The following is a 19,491-nucleotide window of genomic DNA, read 5'->3' on the forward strand; positions in this document are numbered from 1 at the left end:
ATTGCCAGCTCCGTGATGGCCCCATGACACGATTGCCGGCTCTGTGACATGATTGCGGGCTTCATGATGGAGCCGGTGGAGGCTTGGGGGCTACGCGGCCCCCAGAAGCTCCAGTATGCCCTGCGCAAGCCTACAGGGCATACTGGGGAGACCCCCGGAGCCTGGAGGCAGCTTTTCGCCTCCCCCCAGGGGTCTACTCATGAGTAGCCGTGGTGTGGAGCCGCACCGCGGCTACTCAGGATCAAGAAGCCCAGGTTTGCGGAGTGCTCACTCCGCAAACCCGGGCTTTGGGGAGGGCTACAAAAGTGGGTTAGCCGCTTGTAAGCCACCGGTTTCGCCTGCCAGCCCAATGGTTTACACGATCAGCAAAAATTGGGCTAGACTCTCCTAGCCTGATTTTTGCTAACTGTGAGAAGAGCCCCAGAGTTGGCTACTCCGAGCAGGTGGAGTTCAAGAGACAGACTCCCCACAGATCAGCAGCCAGTCCCAATGTTGTTTGATGGGGAAGCATTTTGGTGGGGGAGACTAGGAAAACATTTGCAACTTGATTAGTTTAGATGACACTGGGAGAGGGCATGGAATTGTACTTCATCTTTGGCAGCAAGGTGGCTTGGGCCAGCCCTGCATGCATGGTTTCTCCTCTTGCAATCATGCTGATACACTGTCTTGGTGGATGGGGTGTTAAATTCATACTTCACCTAGGACACCAAAAGCCCAAGCCCCAACCCTGGTCACTGTTTCCAATGTAAATTGCGCTCCTGAGATTGGGGTGCAAAATTTAGTATTTGTGCACTTGTGCTCTGGCACAGGACCACCGAAAGTTGCTTAATCACCTGTAGCATTGTGGGCCTATTGGAAACAATGGCATGACACTATGGAATATGTGGGCCAATATTTTTCCATATAAATAAGTGATTGGATTTTGTACTCTCTGTTCCAAAGTATGCTTTTGTGTTTTATATTTTATTATAATTCATGTTTCTCAAACAAGTATATATATATAGTACAAACTGACATTTTCAGATTGAATTAAGAGTATTTGTTTCCTCTTTCAGCGTTGTCTAATTCAAGTTTCGCCTGCCACTCTAGTTTTCACCATGAGAATGGAATGGAAGTCACAATAAAATTGTTTCTTTATAGGATCAGCTTGGTAAATCTCTAATTATAATTTTCTAGTCGCAATTTATATTTAAACATATTGAGAAACACACAGTGTGTTAATGCATGCAGCTGCATATAGCACACTATTTGCATATAGCTAAAGATTTAAGCAGACTTTTCATTTAAGATGACCCCCTTTTATAAATACAGCATCTTTGTCATGATCCAATGTACCATCACAATAATGGGTTGTGTGTCTGTGCAGTAACCTTGCAGAAGGACTTCTCTAGCTCTTCGAGGTGCTCACATTCTGCAGCATGTGTACAGTGCGGCAGTTATTTTGGTAACTGGAGCGTCCAGTCTTCAGATCCTTTCCGACCGCCATGGTGTAGTCCTCGTCAGGCTTATGTTTCTCAGTTTGGTTTAGTTTCTTAGTAAGACAAGTGAGAGAAACTCCATCTCCAACAAATTGTTGGTCATTTCTGCTTCTTCAACTTGGTCTGGACTTGGACATTCTTAAGTTTAACATTTTTTGAAAGGTTTAATCAGACTCAGATTTATGGTTTTTAGGCTTGGACTGCCTTTCAGTTTTTCTTTTCCCTATGGACACTAAGAAATTGTTTTAAAATGCACTAGGTGTGGGGCAAAATGGCCAATAACTGATCAGCATGATTATTGTATAATTTGGTTGGGAGAAGACTGCAGTAGAAGCACTTGTAAAATTTGTGTCTCTTTCTCATGCCAAACCAAAAGTTGCTGAGAACGTCATTTGAGGGCTGCATTGTACAAGCAGGCTTTGCACCCTCTGACCCCAATGCTGAGCTCCCCATTACTGTTGCCAAACTAGTGCACAAAAGCCGTCTGAAAACACTGATTTCAATTTCAATTTCTGTATCAACTTCTACTGTGCAATCTCAGTCAGTCTCAGCCACAGCTAGAGATAAGATGGAGGGAGTAGTTACACGTCTTGCAGAGGACTATTGCCTCTAGTCTGGCCTTCATTTTGTAGCCATTACAACATAAATACAGAAATGGGAATTACGGTTAACTTGAAAAAGATAAATACAAGCTTCTATCTGCTTGCATTTGCTTTCCTGAGATTTTCTCCTTTTTGCTATAGCAAATTCCCTCTTTCTCCCATTCTAACAAAAATTTGCTTAAACTAAAATACCACTGGCAGTGGAGAAAGCCAATTGTGAAAACTAGTATTTAATCCTAGAAGAGTAATTGTGGCCACGTTCTCATGACCACAGCAAGTACAGTTAAAGAGCTGACCATGAGCTCTGAGTTATGCACGCTCACACAGAGTCTATGTGATAATTTTGTGCAATCCCGGTCAAACTGCTGTGGTTAAACCACATTTAATAGAGATAGATAACTAAGATCCTAGTTGGCTATCCCAATGAAATGTGGTTTAACTTCAGGGAACACATAGGGAATGCTCATAGATTGTGGTTAACAATCAATTGTGGTTGATTGTGCTTGCCTTGGTCATGGGAATGCAGCCTGTGTAAGTCTGTTGCAGCCAAAACAGTGATAAGATTTATGACACCTTAACGACTTGGCATTTATTGTGGCTTGAGTTCTACTAGGGAATCGCATAATTCATCAAATGTACCAGATTGTCATTTAACGCTGATAGTGCGAGATGTCATGGATCTATAATTCAGTTGCTAATGCTTGCACCTTTTATTCCCATTTTCAAAGAATATCAACTGTCATTTGTATGACATTAGTAAAGATGACAGCAAAGAAAACAGAAGGAAGAATCTTCTGCTCTATACTTCAGCAGGTCTTGCTCCCAGCATAATGATTTTCAACAGTACCTTCTCAAAAGTCTTCTACTTCAAAATGACCCTGGTAAATCATTTCAGCATGACATATCAAGTTCCCCCCTACAATACTGTAGAATGTTGGGGGACTCACTCTAAGCATTTCCTTTAGGAGCAAAATCCGGACAGCTTACTCCAGCATCACTGCTGTAACTTGATAGAGGAGGGAATTGCTGCCTGCTCTGTCCTGCCTTTCAAAAGCATCACAGCAAATGAATAGACTCTGTTGGGTATTAGAGCTCTCAGTTTCGCAGGGCTCAGGTCATTGAGGTGGCCAACAGGATTACAGTTGAAGCTGTTGATTCTGGCCTGGCTGGTTGCTCAAGCACAAGCTGAGCTCTCAAGGCTGCCCCCCCCCCCCCCCGCTCACATCCAGCTTATCAGCCACTCCTGACAGGCATCAGATTTCAAGCAGCCGTGTGAATATGGCCACATGTTATCCTGAATGCCTATACACACCACTGCAAGTCATTTGCTGCCTAAAAGGAAGGCATGTTTTAAAAAAGCTTTCATGTAGCATTTTCTGTTCTGGATGCCTCCAAGAGGCTTTACACACATAGCTTTTACTTTGAATCTCCTCCAGAATGGAGTTTTCCAGTCCACATATTAGCTGCATTTACCCCGAAGTTGCTATAGGCTATCAGGGAACAGTGCAGACATGACTCTGTCCCCGCCCGCTTGCCCCCCCCCCCCGAATCTGGCTTAGCCCAAAGTATGTCTAGCTTTTAAAAAATCCTCAATTTTCAGCGGCTCTACAAAAAACCTGAAGCTTAGGAACATAGGAAGCTGCCATATACTGAGTCAGACCATTGGTCTATCTAGCTCAGTATTGTCTTCACAGACTAGCAGAGGCTTCTCCAAGGATGCAGGCAGGAATCTCTCTCAGCCCTATCTTGTAGAAGGCAGGGAGGGAACTAGGAACTTTCTGCTCTTTCGAGAGCACCTCCATCCTCTAAGGGGAATATCTTACAGTGTAAACCCCTCCCGCCGCTTTCCTGCTCTGGCGCCGTAAACTCACAAGTAATTGGGGCGGCAGGATACCTATGCATCAAATTCATAGTAGTTGAACTACTCAACTCAACTCAGAAAATTGAAGACTGACAATATTGTGTTTTCTTAATCCAAAGGGAGAAGGTTTGGAAACGTGGTCAATTGATATCCCTCGAGAGATGATTACATTTAATACAGGTGAGAGAAAGTTATAATTGTCAGATATTTCAGCCTATACTGATGTTTCCTTGGTTAATGACAGCACCACAATATGGTTATCATTTTTAACATATGGTGATCCTATATTTTGCATTTCTGAACAGCAGGTATCTCTCAACTCCTCTGTACTCATTGGATATTTATAGCTTTTTAAAAATATTGTGTACAATTCAGCCAACATTAAATTCCATTAATACATTAAATCTGCTAGTGAACCTATCTGGACATAAAGTACTTGTCTGTACTAAGACCATAACCTTTATTAGATAATGATGCTATGCACCTTGGAATGAGGGTTGCTGTGATTGAACACCACCAGGAAGACACTTGTCTTGATTATCACAATGTGTTCCATCTGGGGAATGTAATCTGGGTCAAATAGTTCAATTTGTCAATGGTCCCTGGTTTTGTATGCCTTCATAAGAACAGCTCTGCTGGATTAGGCTCAAGGCCTATCTGGTCTAGCATCCTGTTTCACACAGTGGCCCACAGATGCCTCTGAGAAGCCCACAGGCAAGAGGTGAGGGCATGCCCTCTCTTGCTGTTGCTCCCCTGCAACTGGGCTTTAGAGGCATCTTGCCTCTGAGGCTGGCCTGGAAGTGGCCTGTAGCCACCAGACTAGCAGCCATTGATAAACCTGTACATAAGAATAGAAGAACAGCCCTGCTGGATCAGGAGCATAAGAACGTAAGAACAGCCCTGCTGGATGATGCACAAGGCCTGTCTAGTCCAGCATCCTGTTTCACACAGTGGTCCACCAGATGCCTCTGGGGAGCTCACAGGCAAGAGGTATGTGCATGCCCTCTTTCCTGCTATTGCTCCCCTGCAACAGGTATTGAGAGGCATCATATCTCTGGGGCTGGAGGTGGCCCACAGCCACCAGACGAGTAGCCATTCATTCATTCATTCATTCGATTTCTATACCGCCCTTCAAAAAATGGCTCAGGGCGGTTTACACAAAGAAATAACAAACAAATAAGATGGAACCCTGTCCCCAAAGGGCTCACAATCTAAAAAGAAACATAAGTAGTCACCAGCAACAGTCACTGGAGGTACTGTGCTGGGGGTGGACAGGGCCAGTTACACTCCCCCTGCTAAATAAAGAGAATCACCACATTAAAAGGTGCCTCTTTGCCAAGTTAGCAGGGTTGATAGATCTGTTCTCCATGATTTTGTCTAAGCCCCTTTTAAAGCCATCCAAGCTGGTGGTCATCACCACATCCCATGGCAAAGAATTCCATAGATCAATTATGCATTGTGTGAAAAAGTACTTCCTCTTTTCGCTCTTAAATGTCCCGCCCTTCAGTTTCATGGGATAACACTTGGTTCTAGTGTCGTGAAAAAAATTTTGCTCTGTCCACCCTCTCCACCCCTCGATCATGTCTCCCTTTAGTTGTCTCTTTTCCAAGGTAAAGAGCCCCAGATGCTGCAGCCTAGCTTCATAAGGAAGGTGCTCCGGGCCCCTGATCATCTTGGTTGCCCCCTTCTGCACCTTTTCCAGTTCTACAATATCCTTCTTAAGATACAGTGACCAAAGCTGTACTCCAGATGTGGCCGCACCATAGATTTGTATAAAGGCATGGTGCATTGGGGAAATGACTTGACTAGCAAGCCAGAGGTTGCTGGATTGAATCCCTGCTGGTATGTTTCCCAGACTATGAGAAACAGCTATATCAGGCAGCAGCGATATTGGAAGATGCTGAAAGGCATCATCTCATACTGCACGGGAGATGGTAATGGTAAAACCCTCCTGTATTCTACCAAAGACAAGCACAGGGCTCTGTGGTTGCCAGGAGTTGACACCGACTCGACAGCAACTTTACCTTTACCCTATGGGACCTCCAGTTGCAGACCATGACATAAAGGGCCTCTCGATCACTGTTCTTGACCACTCTTTTAGTTTCCCTGTCCACCTTTGAAGAGTGTTCCTGTCATTTTCATTACATCTAGGATCAAGACTAGAGTACATTGTCACAAGCAAGAATATTTTTGGAACTCTTTCCATGTTGGGCTATGGTGGCCGATGTGATGTGCAAGGCAACATCAGTGTTCCCAATCGGCCACTGGTGCCACTGCACCTGCATATGTAGAAGCCAGTCTCAGCAATATTATGCAAGAGCGCAGTTGCACAATTATTTAAAAGTAGTTTAAGTAGTGCATGCCTGCACTTGCACAGCACTGATTACATTGGAAACAAGGTAAGTTCCTCTGTGCGTGTTCAGGCACACATGCACAACTGCACCCTTGCACAACACTGCTGGGGCTGGCTTCCACATGTACAGCAGCACTGGCTGATTGGGAACACCAGCATTGCCTTCAGCATCATGTGGGCATGTGACTGGAATATGGGCAGCAAAACCTACCCACCCACTCACTTCCAGGTGACTGCACCACAAATAGTGAAACTGCAGGTTTAAAGTACAACGTGATACACAAAACATACACAGGGTATGAACTTGATCCAAAAGGTAAACCAAAGCAATACAAAAGATCAGGAAAAACTGCAAGATGGTCCTAGGTTAATAATATATAACTACAAAAGAAAAGAATATAAATGGGTATTTTAATAATAAAAGTCAATAATGCTGCATAAAATTGTTGAAAACTTAATAAGGATTCTTTTAAAAAGTCATAATACATTTTAATCTGTTCACTGCCTAGAGATTTCTATAATAGGCGGTAGAGAAATTCAATAAACAAACAAACAAATATCCTCATGCATATGCTAATTAGGTAATTAATTCAAATATTGTAAAAGTCCTCAGACATATGTTGTCTAGATTATGTAGTCTTGTGATTCCTAGTGATTTGGAGACATTATAGATCTTTATAAAGTCAGAAGTGTTTCAACTCGTAGTCTTCTTCAGTGACTTTCCAATATGAATGTGTACAAATCAATTTTTTGCTAATTGATTTGAGGTCGAATCGAATCAGCCAGATTCCATTTGAACTCGAATCTCCAAACTCAAATCTGATCAGATTCAATTCAAGTTGGATTCAATTTGGATTCAGATCATTTCGGCCCACTTCTAAAGGTCCTACGGGCACCAAATTTGGGTGGTGGGTTGGTCCCCAGGATGCCACCTACCACCCAAATTTGAAGGCAGTGGGGCACTTGGTTGGTTTTTAAATTTTTTAAAAAGTTTTTTTCAATGACCTTCTTTAATGTGCAATTAATGTTAAAAGTTTAAAAGTTTAAAAACATTCAAAAGTTTAAAACTTAAAAACTAAATCACAGATGTACATGTGGAGTTGTATTTAAGAACAAAACTCAGCCATCTTTGTAAAGCATTGAGGATTATGTGTTACATTGAAACATTTGCTATGTTGTTACATCTGTGGTTTAGTTTTTAAGTTTTAAACTTTTGAATGTTTTTAAACTTTTAACTTTTATTGCACATTAAAGAAGGTCATTGAAAAAGCTTTGCAGTGTGGAAATGCGTATTTCAACGCCCTTATATCATCTTTTTCGGTTTTTCTTTTTTTAGTTTTTACTGATTTTGTACTGTATATTTCCACCATAGGAAACAATGGGGACTCGAAGTTGCCCTATCCCTAACCCTAACATGGCTCCCTAGCTTTAATTTAAAAAAAGAAAAAGCTAAGCTCTAGCCCTTGTAGAAGTGGAGTTATGGAGCAAAATGTGTGGTCACTATTTTTCAAGTTTCCTTATAATGAATCCCTATGAGGATTCATTATATGCCTTCATTCCTTCTGTTCATTTTGACTGTCATTGGACAGTGCCAAGTGCCATGTGTCAACTACCCCATGCACATACACACACACATACATTGGGGTACTCAGTTTATTTTTTAAGGAATTTTTGATGTGTGTAAATTCTTTGGTGTCTTCATCACACACCTTCATTTCTTATGTTCATTTTGACCCCACTGCTTTGAGGGTGGGGGGTGGGAAATTAGTGGCATCCCATGTGCCAACTACCCCTGAACCCGCAAGCCACTGGGGTACAGAGTATTTATTTATTTATTTATTTATTTATTTATTTATTTATTTATTTATTTATTTATTTATTGGATTTATATACCACCCTTCCAAAATGGCTCAGGAATTTTAGGAATTTTTGAGTTGTTTAGATGCTTTTGTATGTAATGAATCCTCATAGGGATTTATTATGAGAAAGGTTATTAGACACCAAAGAGTCTAAACACTTGAAAAAATCACTAGAACATAAACTGAGTAGTACCCCACTGCCTTGTGGGTGAGAGTGGGGTGTCATTGGTACGTGACAGTTTACAGTTGGCACTCTCTGATGACAGTCAAAATGCACAGAAGAAATGCAGATGTATAATGAAGTTAAGGTTATTAGACACCAAAGAGTCTAAACACTTGAAAAAATCCCTAGAACATAAACTGAGTAGTACCCCACTGCCTTGTGGGTGGGAGGGGAGGTGTCATTGGTACATGGCAGTTGATAGTTGGCACTGTCCAAAGACAGTCAAAATGAACAGAAGAAATGAAGGTGTGCAATGAATCCTCCTAGGGATTCATTGAGGAAAAGTTATTATACACCAAAGAATCCAAAAACATGAAAAATAGTGACCACACATTTTGCTCCACCATAACTCCACTTCTACAAGGGCTAGAGATTAGCTTTTTTAAAAAAGAATGCTGGGAATCTGAAAGAATTGATAGGAGGAACCTGAATCTCGAATTGATTCAAATAGAATCAGGCGCGATTCAATTTGAGCTCGGATTTGAGCAAGAATGTCTGGACAGATTTGTTTTGAGCTCGAATCACTGGACCAGATTCTGGTCAAATTGATTCGAATTAAAATTGATTTGCACATCCCCGCTTTCTAAGTATTGTTCTCATGAGGGCATTGCCCTGTCGTTGGCTGGAGAAGAAAGATTTGTTCTCATGGTAAGAGGCTAGAGGCCTTTTTTCCTGTCAGACCATTGGTCCATGAGGCCATGACTGCTGCTCTGTCCTCCCATCCCTCTGTGGGAGGCAGGATGGGAGGAAGGAAGTTTTGATTTTCTGGTTTTCTCAGCACTGAGTAACTAAGTGTAATATGCTTGCTGTGCTTAGTGTGCTCTTGCTTACTGTTGAACATCTGGTTTTGCTGGATCTGATGAACAAAGGCAGATCTTGGATGTCTGTCTGCCTTACTTGAGTTGTGGTTTGGTCTGTTTGTGAGATGATGATGTGGCAAGAACTGGACAGTGGCAGCTCTGTGTAATATTTCTTGGTGATTGCTGTGATGAGCTCCATGTCCAGCCTTGAGACTAACTTGTGCATCCCTCACTGCTCTGGTCTGCTCTGCAATCTCTATTCTACATAGCAAGGTATATTCAGTCAAAATGTGGCTGAAGATGTTCCAGTTCAGCTTATGGCTTGCTGACTTCTAAGAGTGCTGCTGTGGCAGCTGTAGCAAGTAAGGATGGAGTCATAATTTATGTGTGAGAGAGCAACTTTTGCCAATGACGTTAGTGCAGCACAGGCACTGTGGCTGGCAGTGCATTTTTGGTCAGTGATTCTCTTTTGGTCTTCTTTGGACTGTGTGTTTGGCAAAATGTGTTGTTCTGTGTTGGGAGGGACTGTGTGCTTCTGTTCTGCAGTGTTGTTTTTCAAGGTAGGGTTACCAAATGTGTGCATTCTGCTTGTTTCGCCCATAGGGAACAATGGGGAACTCGAATCACCCCATAGGTAGGACACCAAAGTGGATTGGGTGGTACAGTGTGATGGGTGCTACATCCCACATATCCCACAAACAAAATGGCCAAGCCGGTGATTTTATATATTTTTTGAAACCTATCTAAGCCCTTCTTAAAGCCATCCCAGCTGGAGGCTGTCACCACATCTTGTGGCAAAGAATTCCATAGGTTAATTATGTGTTGTGTGAAAAAGTACTTCCTTCTGTTGGTCCTAAATTTCTTGGCAATCAGTTTCATGGGATGACCTCTGGTTTTAGTGTTGTGAGAGAGGGAGAAAAATTTCTCTCTCCACACCACGCATAATTTTATAGACCTCTAGCATGTCACCCCTCAGTTGTCTTTTTTTCTAAACTAAAAAGCCACAGTTGTTGTAGCCTTGCCTCATAAGGAAGGTGCTCTAGGCTTCTGATCATCTTGGTTGCCCTCTTCTGCACCTTCTCCAGTTCTATAAGTTGTATTTTTGCTATGGTGACCAGAACTGTATACAGTACTCCAAATGTGGATACACAAGAGATATTGGTAGTTTTATTTTCGATCCCCTTCCTAATGATTCCAAGCATGTTATTCGCCTTTTTTACAGCTGCTGCACATTGTGTTGATACTTTCAACAAGCTATTCATCACGATCCCACGATCTCTCCCCTGGCCAGTCACTGACAGCTGCAACGGGTTCTTGTCTTGGTAGCCATGTATGATCTGGATGTGCAAGTAGAAAGAAAGACAGATGCTCTCATAACGTTCAATGGGGTTTATTAAGGCAAATTGGTCTTCATGGCAATAATGTAAATCAATCAGGTCAATCGTATTCCCAGGCGTAGTGTAGTGCAGTATTCCTAGCTAACAAACATTTTGGTTGCATGTGGTCTCAGTATTAAGCTAGCTTAACAAATCCTAACAAGAGACAGAGAAAGAGAAAGAAGAGGAGAGGGAGGGCTTGCTTAGGAGTGGGGTGGCAGAGTGCCACAGTTAATAGGGAGAGGGTAAAGAGGCAAAGGCTGGATGTTCCAGGAAGGCATTTTACCAGATCTAGTTGAGGCTAAATGGATGTGAGCGAAACTAGTGTTCGTTGCTAGAGAGCGTTGCAGACAGCACACAGACAGACTTGAGCAGAGTTGTTGGATCTCAGACTAAACCTGGACCATGATCAGGCTAGAGACGCAGGCAATGCCCTGATCCTCAGTCACGCGGTGAGAGTAACTGACAATCTCCGGTTTGTGATGGAGAGCCTTTTGCTTGCTCCGCAGCAAGGCACCATGCTCTTTTTAGGGTGAGCAAAGAATATCCTTAGGAAAATGGGTGTCCCAGAGCGTCTCATTGTTCTCATGAGAAACCTATACACAGGACAGGAAGCCACAGTCCAGATGGAACATGGTGAAACAGACTGGTTCCAGTTCAGCAAAGGAGTAAGACACGGCTGTATACTTTCTCCGTATTTATTCAATTTATATGCTGAGCATATACTGAGAGAAGCTGGATTGGAAGAAGATTAGTGTGTTTTTAAAGTTGGAGGAAGAAATATCAATCATCTGTTCTACGCTGATGACACCACTCTGATAGCTGAGAATGCAGATGATCTGCAAGCTCTAGTAATGAAAGTCAAGGAGCCCAGTGAAGAAATGGGACTACGACTAAATGTAAAGAAGACTAAACTAATGACAATGGGTACAGCAACAAGCCTCAGAATTGATAATGAAGACATTGAAGTGGTGGATAGCTTCTACCCTTTTAGGATCAACCATCAACAGTAAAGGATCCAGCAGTCAAGATATACACTGCAGACTAGCACTTGGTAGGGTTGCAATGAAGGCCTTGGAAAGGATATTTAGATGCTGTGACATGTCTATACCCACAAAGATTAGAATCATTTGGACAATGGTTTTTCCTATGGATGCACAAGCTGGACTTTGAAGAAGCAAGATAGAAAAAGCAAACAAATGGATCATAGAACAAATCAATCCAGTATTTTCACTTGAGGCACAAATGACCAGGCTCAAACTATCATACTTTGGACATATTATGCGAAACCCAGCTCCCTTGAGAAGTCCATAATGCTGGAAAATGTTGAAGGAAAGAGAAGAAGAGGACGACCATCAGCAAGGTGGATGGACTCTATTACGACAGCAATGAATGCACCTCTGAGGGACCTTAAAGGCCAAGTTGAAGACAGATCATCCTGGAGAGAATGTATCTATCTGGTCACTGAGTTGACACCAATTTGATGGCACTTAATCAATCAAAGATTTGCTTGTTAGGCTAATGATTTTGCTTGTTGAGCAAATGATTGCTGAAGCCGTCTCTGAAGGTCTGGGTTTTTATGCACATATTCAATCTTCTTATCTGAACAAAAAAATTCTTCCCAGATTCCATATGTCATGAATCTTCAAGGTGTCAAATGCTTGTGTCTAAAACCAGCTGTCTCATGACACTCTTAAGAAGGAGGCTTGGAGATTAGACCTTTGCACCCAGACCCAAGGAGACACGGACACAGAAGTATTATGGAGGAACTGGTCACTTTATTAGGGGTACAAGGTTTTAAGACAGTGCCTGCACAGGCACGGCAGCTGGGGTTGGCATTCAGAGCAGCAACAGTGCGGGCTCGGATGGGGGGGGCACCACGTGGCCACCCCCGCCCTAGAATCTCATGGCACAGACACCTCGGCTCCAGGCGGCCCACCTTCCAGAAGGGGGCGCCCTTCGTTGCCGACCTAAGGTCAGGACCCTGCAATTTACATCACCTGTCCGACGCTGTAAAGCCATACGGTAGGGTGTCGGTTGCAGGGAGGTGGGAGCAAGGCAGCATCCCTGATCTGTAAAGCCTCAAGGGATCTGCCCCTCCACCTTACAGCTAAAGCTTACCTAAGGTGCCGCACCGCATCAGCCGCTCACCTCTGCACTGTGCCCGCCAACCCCGTGGTAAAAGTGACCACAAGCTATTCCCTGGCTAACTAATCAATCCCGCTAAGCAACCTTGCTACTAACTGGTATAGGTTGAGGCAGGCGAAAAAAGGTGCACGCTAAGGCCAATCAAGCGTATACCCAAAAAATTCCTGCCCGGCCCCAAACGGCGACCAGCAAAGCCCAACCTATGCCAGAGGGAGGGAGGGAGGGTGCTCGGTCAGGGAAGGACTGAGCCGGCACAGGCCTGCTGCCGGTTCACTGCTGCTAGCCCCGCCTCCGAGACGGAGCCGGGCCAATGGGAGCTAGCTCCCAGTGCCACGTGCTCCAGGGGGTGGGGCTGAGGGCAAACAAGCCGCGCAGCCTAGAGCGGCTGCGATCGGCTGGCATCTCCAGCATGTGCTAAATCTGACTGCTGAGAAGAAAACTGTCTTCTCACGATTCTTAAAAACAATCTGCTTTTTTGAGTTTGCAGAGTGTCGATTCATCATTTTCCAGACATTTTGCCCAAGAGGTGTTAAAAGACCAAGGGTATAAGGAGAAAGGGGAATAATAGGGTGGACTAATTAAATAATAACATTCAGGCATCTTGTGAATTATATCTAGTGTGCATGACTCCAAGACATGATAACCATTGAACATATAGGAGTCGGTGGTAACATAGCATACCAGCAAGTTACGTTATCATTACAAGTGTTAAGACAGAGGTAAGAATAGCCCCTATCTTTCTCTAGGCAATTTGTGCCTCACAAGACACGGGCCATGTTCACTCACAGTTCAGTGAGACCCTGAATTAAATAATCTTTTATTGAATTGCTAAAAGTTGGAACAGGCCCGACTCTGGCCTTCTGGGCTGTGGGTTCTGACCCAAATGGGCTTATCTGAGCCACAACATACCCTAAATAGTTTGGTGTCATCTGCAAATCTGGCCACCTTGATTCTTACCGCAACATCCGGATCATTTATGAATAAATTAAAAAGCACTGGTCCCAGTACAGATATCTGCGGGACCTACTTCTTACTTCTGTCCATCTAGGGAACTGTCCATTTATACCCCTCCTCTGTTATACCTCCTCCTCTTCAACCAGTTACCAATCCACTTATGAACCTATGCCTTTATCCCATGACTGCGAAGTTCTTCCAGGTATCTTTGATGAGGAACTTTGCTGAAAGCTTTTTGAAAGTCCAGGAAAGCTATGTCAACTGGGTCACCTTTATCCACACACCTGATGACACTCTCAAAGCGGAGGGGAGAGCTGGTCTTGTGGGAGCAAGCATGACTTGTCCCCTTACCTAAGCAGGGTCTTCCCTGGTTGCATATGAAAGGGAGACTTGATGTGTGAGCACTGTAAGATATTCCCCTCAGGGGATGAAGCCACTCTGGGAAGATCATCTAGGTTCCAAGTTCCCTCCCTGGCATCTCCAAGATAGGACAAGATTTTTTTTAATAGGACAAGATTTTTTTATTGAACCAACAAACTACCAAAGCATACAGTACGCTACCAAAGCACAATTATATTCAAAGTGGTTGTTTGTACATCATATATCTACAAAGATTTACGCACAAGGATTTGATAACCCACAGGGTTGTAAAGTATATGCAGGCAGTACTGTAACTCGGGGATGGGGGATTACAAGGCACATCAGGTAATCGGGGGTGGTGGTGGTGTTTACGTCCAACGTTCATTTCCATAATTTGTCCCATTGCTGTTTAGAAGAGATACACTTGTCTTTTTGCACATAACCATACAAACTTTTACAGAAGAGATTTACTGTCTCATCCATGTGAACCTCTTGGTCGCGTCTTCCCTCCCTATTCCTATGCAGGAGCATTGCACAAATGACATATAGGTTTACTAACCTGATTACGAGAAGGAGAATGTTCCAATTCCCTAGTATGAGGGCACCTGTTCCATCCCGTTTCCTTGAAGGTTTCTTTCTGGGACCTTGAAAAGAGGTTCTATTGCTCAAACCTGAGGTTAGTTCTTCCCAAGTCTGTTTTTCCAAATCAGGCCACTCTAACAACTTGCTTACTCCCTGCCACACTCTTTTGGCTACCACACACTCTTTTAAGAAATGTGAGTGGGTATCCCTGAATGTTTTGCCTAGCTCACTAGCTTTCTGTTTGCAGGTGATTTTAGTACACTCTTGCTGGTCCTCTGGGAGCCATGGCTTACCCTCGTTAAGCTGTAGTACTTGGTGGTATAAACGCCACCTCATTTCCCATAAATGGAAAGGGACCTTTTTCTCCTTAAAGAGAGCAATAGAGTGATTGGGTTGCAACAAGTACTGTGAAGTGTGGTGTTTGTAGCATTTACGTTCTAAATCAGGTTTTAAAAAACCCACTTCTAGAATCTCTCCATAAATTGTTTTCCTTAGCTGCTTAACTGAGGAGGATCCTTTAAATAGATCCGGTTCAACCTTCCATTTTTAAAGTGTGAATAACAAATCTCTCAAGTAGTCCGGGTGTTCTCTTTTTAATACTTGTGTGATATTACCATTGAAAGATCTTTTCCCCCACCATGCTATGCCCCATGCTGACTTTTGCCAACGCAGAGCGAAAAGCAAAACCCAGGGTTTTTTTTGCAGAAGGTTGGACATATTATGGACATTCACGAAAATCCAGTTTCCAAAATTGTAGGGCATGAATTCAGTTACAAAATAGGGTCGCAGGGCAGGTAGGGCTAGGCCTCCCCACTCAACCTCCTTAAATGCTACCGCACGGGCCAAAGGGAAGGACACTGTGTGCCATACTAGACGGAAGATCTGGCTTTCAACTCTCCAAAGGAGATTGAGCGGAGGGGGGTAGACTACCGCCAGGTTATGCACCGGGGGTATCAGGTAAGTCCAGATGTAAACTGCTTTCTGCTACATGGCAAGGCTCCATTTTTTCCACATGGTGATTTTAAGCATTACTTTTTCTTCCAATCTGTCCAATTCCGCCCCCCCCCCCCCAGACTTTTTCCTTAATCCCATATTCAATCCCCAAAATATTTACTGTATCTACCCACTTCAGTTTGGACTCTGGGGCCCCTTCGCTTTTACATTCAGAGATGGGTAGACACGAGAGTTGCTGTCGTCCGGGGTCCATTTTAACAAATACACTTTTGTCAGCATTTAATTCTGAGCCCGAGATCTTGCCATATTCCCAGAAGAGGTCTAGTATTACAGAGATTTCATTTTCATCTGATAACAGTAATGTAACATCATCGGCATGAGCTACAAATTTTAGCCTAAACTCAGAATGCGGTTCTGAGTGGACAGGTGGTTCGGCTATCCCATCACTCTCCTTCCTCCTCTCTCCTGGGAAGATCTCGCAGGGCAGAGGGATAGAGACCGAGAGTCCTCTCAGATGGGGCTCTCTCTGAATCCTGATCAGGATCGGATCCAGGGCAAAAACATAAAGTAATGGGCTCAGTGGGCATCCTTGGCGGACACCCAAATGCAAGATAGGGCTGAGAAAGATTCCTGCCTGCAACCTTGGAGAAGCTGCTGCCAGTCTGTGTAGACAGCACTGAGCTAGATAGACCAATGGTCTGACTCAGTATATGGCAGCTTCCTATGTAAAGGTTGGTGAGGCAAGATTTACCTTTGCAGAAGCTATGCTGATTCTCCTTCAGCAGGGCCTGTCCTTCTATATGCTTAACAATTTTATCTTTGAGAATGTTTCCATCAATTTTCCTGGCATAGACATTAATCTTACCTGCCTGTAATTTCCCAGATCCCCCGCTCGATCACTTTTTGAAAATTGGTGTTACCTTGGCTACTTTCCAGTCCTTTGGAAAAAGAGCCTGATTGTAGGGATTGTAGCCTGATTTTTGCAAGGAGGTTGGCAATTTCACATTTGAGTTTGTTAAGAACTCTCAGGTGGAAGCCATCTGGCCCTGGCGATTAATTTTTCCAGAGAGTTTAGAACTTCATCTCTTGTCACCTCTAGCTAACTCAGTTCTTTAGTCTCTGTCTCTGAGAATTTCAGTTCAGGCACAGGTATATGCTCAGTATCCTTTGCCATTAAGACAGATGCAAAGAACTCTGCAATCTCCATATCCTCCTTAATAATCCCTTTCACTCCCTCATCATCTAATGGACCAACTGCTTCCCTGACAGGTTTCCTGCTTCTGATGTATTTAAATAAGTTTTTGCTATTGCCCTTGATGTTTTTAGCTAAATGTTCCTCCAACTCTCTTTTTGCCTCCCTTATTGTCTCCTTGCATTTCTTTTGCAAGAGTTTGTGTTCCTTTTGTGGGGGCAGGCCTTCCAATTTCTGAAGGAATTCTTCCCCTTTATAGCTTTCTCAACTTTACTTGTTAGCCATGCTGGCATCCTCTTGGACTTGGTGGTTCCTTTCCTCCTTTTTGGTTTCGATTCTAATTTGGCTTCTATTATTGTGGTTTTAAATAAACTCCATGCATTCTAGAGCAAAGTGACTGTTGATTTCCCCTTTCCGCTTTCTTTTCACCAAACTCCTCATTTTAGAGAAGTTTCCTCTTCTGAAGTTCAAAGTGTCTGTCTTAGATTTGGTGATTCTCTCCTTGCATGTATGCTGAATTTGATCACACTAGGCTCATTGTTTTCTAAAGGTTCCAAGACACTAACATGTCGAACCAGGTCCTGTGCATCACTCAGGATTAAGTCCAAGGCCATCTTCTCTCTGTTTGGTTCCATGACCGACTGTTCTAGGGCAGCAATTATTCAGTGTATCTAGAAATTTGACCTCTTTGTCATTACTTGAATGTGAATTTCCCCAGTCTATGTGTAGATAATTGAAGTCATCCTTCATTGAGAGAGAGGCTCTCTCTCTCTCTCTCTCTCTCTCTCTCTCTCTCTCTCTCTCTCTCTCTCTCTCTCTTTGACACCTCCCTGGTTTCCTTCTGCAATTCCCAGTCATTGTCAGTGTTTTGATCAGGAGGATGATAGCACATTCCTAGTAGCGATTACCTTTTAGGCCGTGTATTGTCACACACAGAGTTTGGGGGAGGTGGGGCGGGAATTCCTAGGTTGTTTAACTTGTTAGATTCTATCCTTTCTTTAAAACACAGTGCTACTCCACCCCCAATTCACCCCTTCCTGTCCTTTCTGTAGATTTTATATCCAGGAATAACAGTGTCCTACTGGTTCTCACTGTCCACCATATTTCCATTACACCCATTATTTCTATGGTTTCATTAGCAACCAAACACCTCTTGGCTCAGAGGCTACTGACATTGGCATAGAAGCACCTATATGCTGAAACTCTTACCTGGTGTGTGCTGTCTTTCTTATGGGCATTTGATCTCTTTGACCAGCTAGCACATCCTTCTGCCTGCTCTTTACCTAGTTCTACTCTGTCCCCTTCTGGTTTATCTGAAGCATTTTCACCCTTGCACCTTAAGGGACGGCATTTGCCAAACCGGATACTGCTCAACTCCTGTCAGTTATCTCCCAGGTGTCATTTTAAAGGTTTCGAAATTCATTCTAACACAAAACCCCAAACAGTTTAAAGATAAAATGACTTCTGCCCATTTCCAGAATGGGGACAAGGAAGGAGGAGACATAGACATCCAAATAGACATGGACACACGCATTGGGAAAGATCGGGGAGGTGTGGCTTCATTCTGTTCAGTGGAAGTGCCGAGGTTCAGCCTCTCTGAGGTGGAGCTATGCAAACTTAAAATGGTGTAAGATTCTGGGTTTATGTAAATGAAGAGTACAAAGGATTCCAGAAAGGAAGCAATCAGAGCCACTGTAACTGAGAATGGAATTGATTAGACAGACGGGCTTGGAAATCAAGTCCTTTCAACTTCCTTTGCTTGGGCCAAGTGGTAAAAGTCTGTGAGCATACTCTCATGAGAGGGTGGTCCACTTTCGGAGTCTCTCCTACCCACGACTCAGCCACAGAGTGAATTGGAGACTGATCATCCCTCCCATCAGCTTTTGAATACCCATGTGAACTGGTACCCCTACTTTCTGTTAAAGAAAGTACCCCTGCTAACTTGACAAAGAGGCACCTTTTAACGTGGTGATTCTCTTTATTTAGCAGAGGGAGAGTAACTGGCCCTATCCACCCCCAGCACAGTTCCTGAAGTTACTGTTGCTGGTGTCTGTCTTGTTTCTTTTTAGATTTTGAGCCCTTTGGGGACAGGGATCCAACTTATTTATTTGTTTTTTCTCTGTGTAAACCACCCTAAGCCATTTTTGGAAGGGCAGTATACAGTAGAAATCAAATAAATAAACAAACAAACATCTTATCCCCACTTCTTTCTAAGTCCCCACAACCTCTTGGACTTCCAAAGGGTCCAAGTGGGTTTAAGTGCCTGAACAGCTTCGGGTTGGGTTCTCAGGAAAGATTTGGGATGGAATCCACCTACTTAGGTGGATAGGCCTGACTGGGCCTAGGTGCAGCTTATGCAACTGAGCTTCAGAATGAAGCATTCTGGAGCTTTTGACCTACAGGTTCCTGGCTGGCCAGGTGAGCATTGCCTCTGGAATGGAGGGCTGTTTGATGCACATTAACCTAAAGACTCTTAATATCCCCTGCTAAGTGGGCAAAGACGCACTTTTTACCATGGTTATTCTCTTTATTTAGCAGGGGGAGAGTAACTGGCCCTATCTACCCCCAGCACAGTACCTCCAGTGACTGTTGCTGGTGTCTAGCTTGTGTTTTTTTTAGAATGTTGATGTATCGGGGTAGCCTGTATCCTGTTCTTCCTCCTTACAACAACCCTGTGAGGCAGGCCAAATCATTTGAGTGGCAGGCTCTGTGTCACCCAGCAAGTGTCATAGCAGAATGAGGGTTTGGA

The 19,491-nt window shown here is 43.6% G+C and overlaps 1 protein-coding gene across 9 annotated transcripts in view; it reads left to right on the top strand.

Annotated features, from left to right (window-relative positions):
* The window catches only part of LOC128334016 (cation channel sperm-associated auxiliary subunit beta-like), a 216,076-nt gene that overhangs the window by 20,440 nt on the left and 176,145 nt on the right, over positions 1–19,491 (top strand). For all 9 annotated transcript variants that reach the window (XM_053270222.1, XM_053270289.1, XM_053270274.1 and 6 more), the window contains 3 exons: positions 1,056–1,150; positions 2,809–2,961; positions 4,061–4,121. In XM_053270222.1, coding sequence (XP_053126197.1) covers positions 1,056–1,150; positions 2,809–2,961; positions 4,061–4,121 — 309 coding nt within the window. The remainder of the gene's footprint in view (positions 1–1,055; positions 1,151–2,808; positions 2,962–4,060; positions 4,122–19,491) is intronic.

Source organism: Hemicordylus capensis, chromosome 1 (assembly GCF_027244095.1).
Source record: "Hemicordylus capensis ecotype Gifberg chromosome 1, rHemCap1.1.pri, whole genome shotgun sequence".
NCBI classification, from domain to species: Eukaryota; Metazoa; Chordata; class Lepidosauria; order Squamata; family Cordylidae; genus Hemicordylus; species Hemicordylus capensis.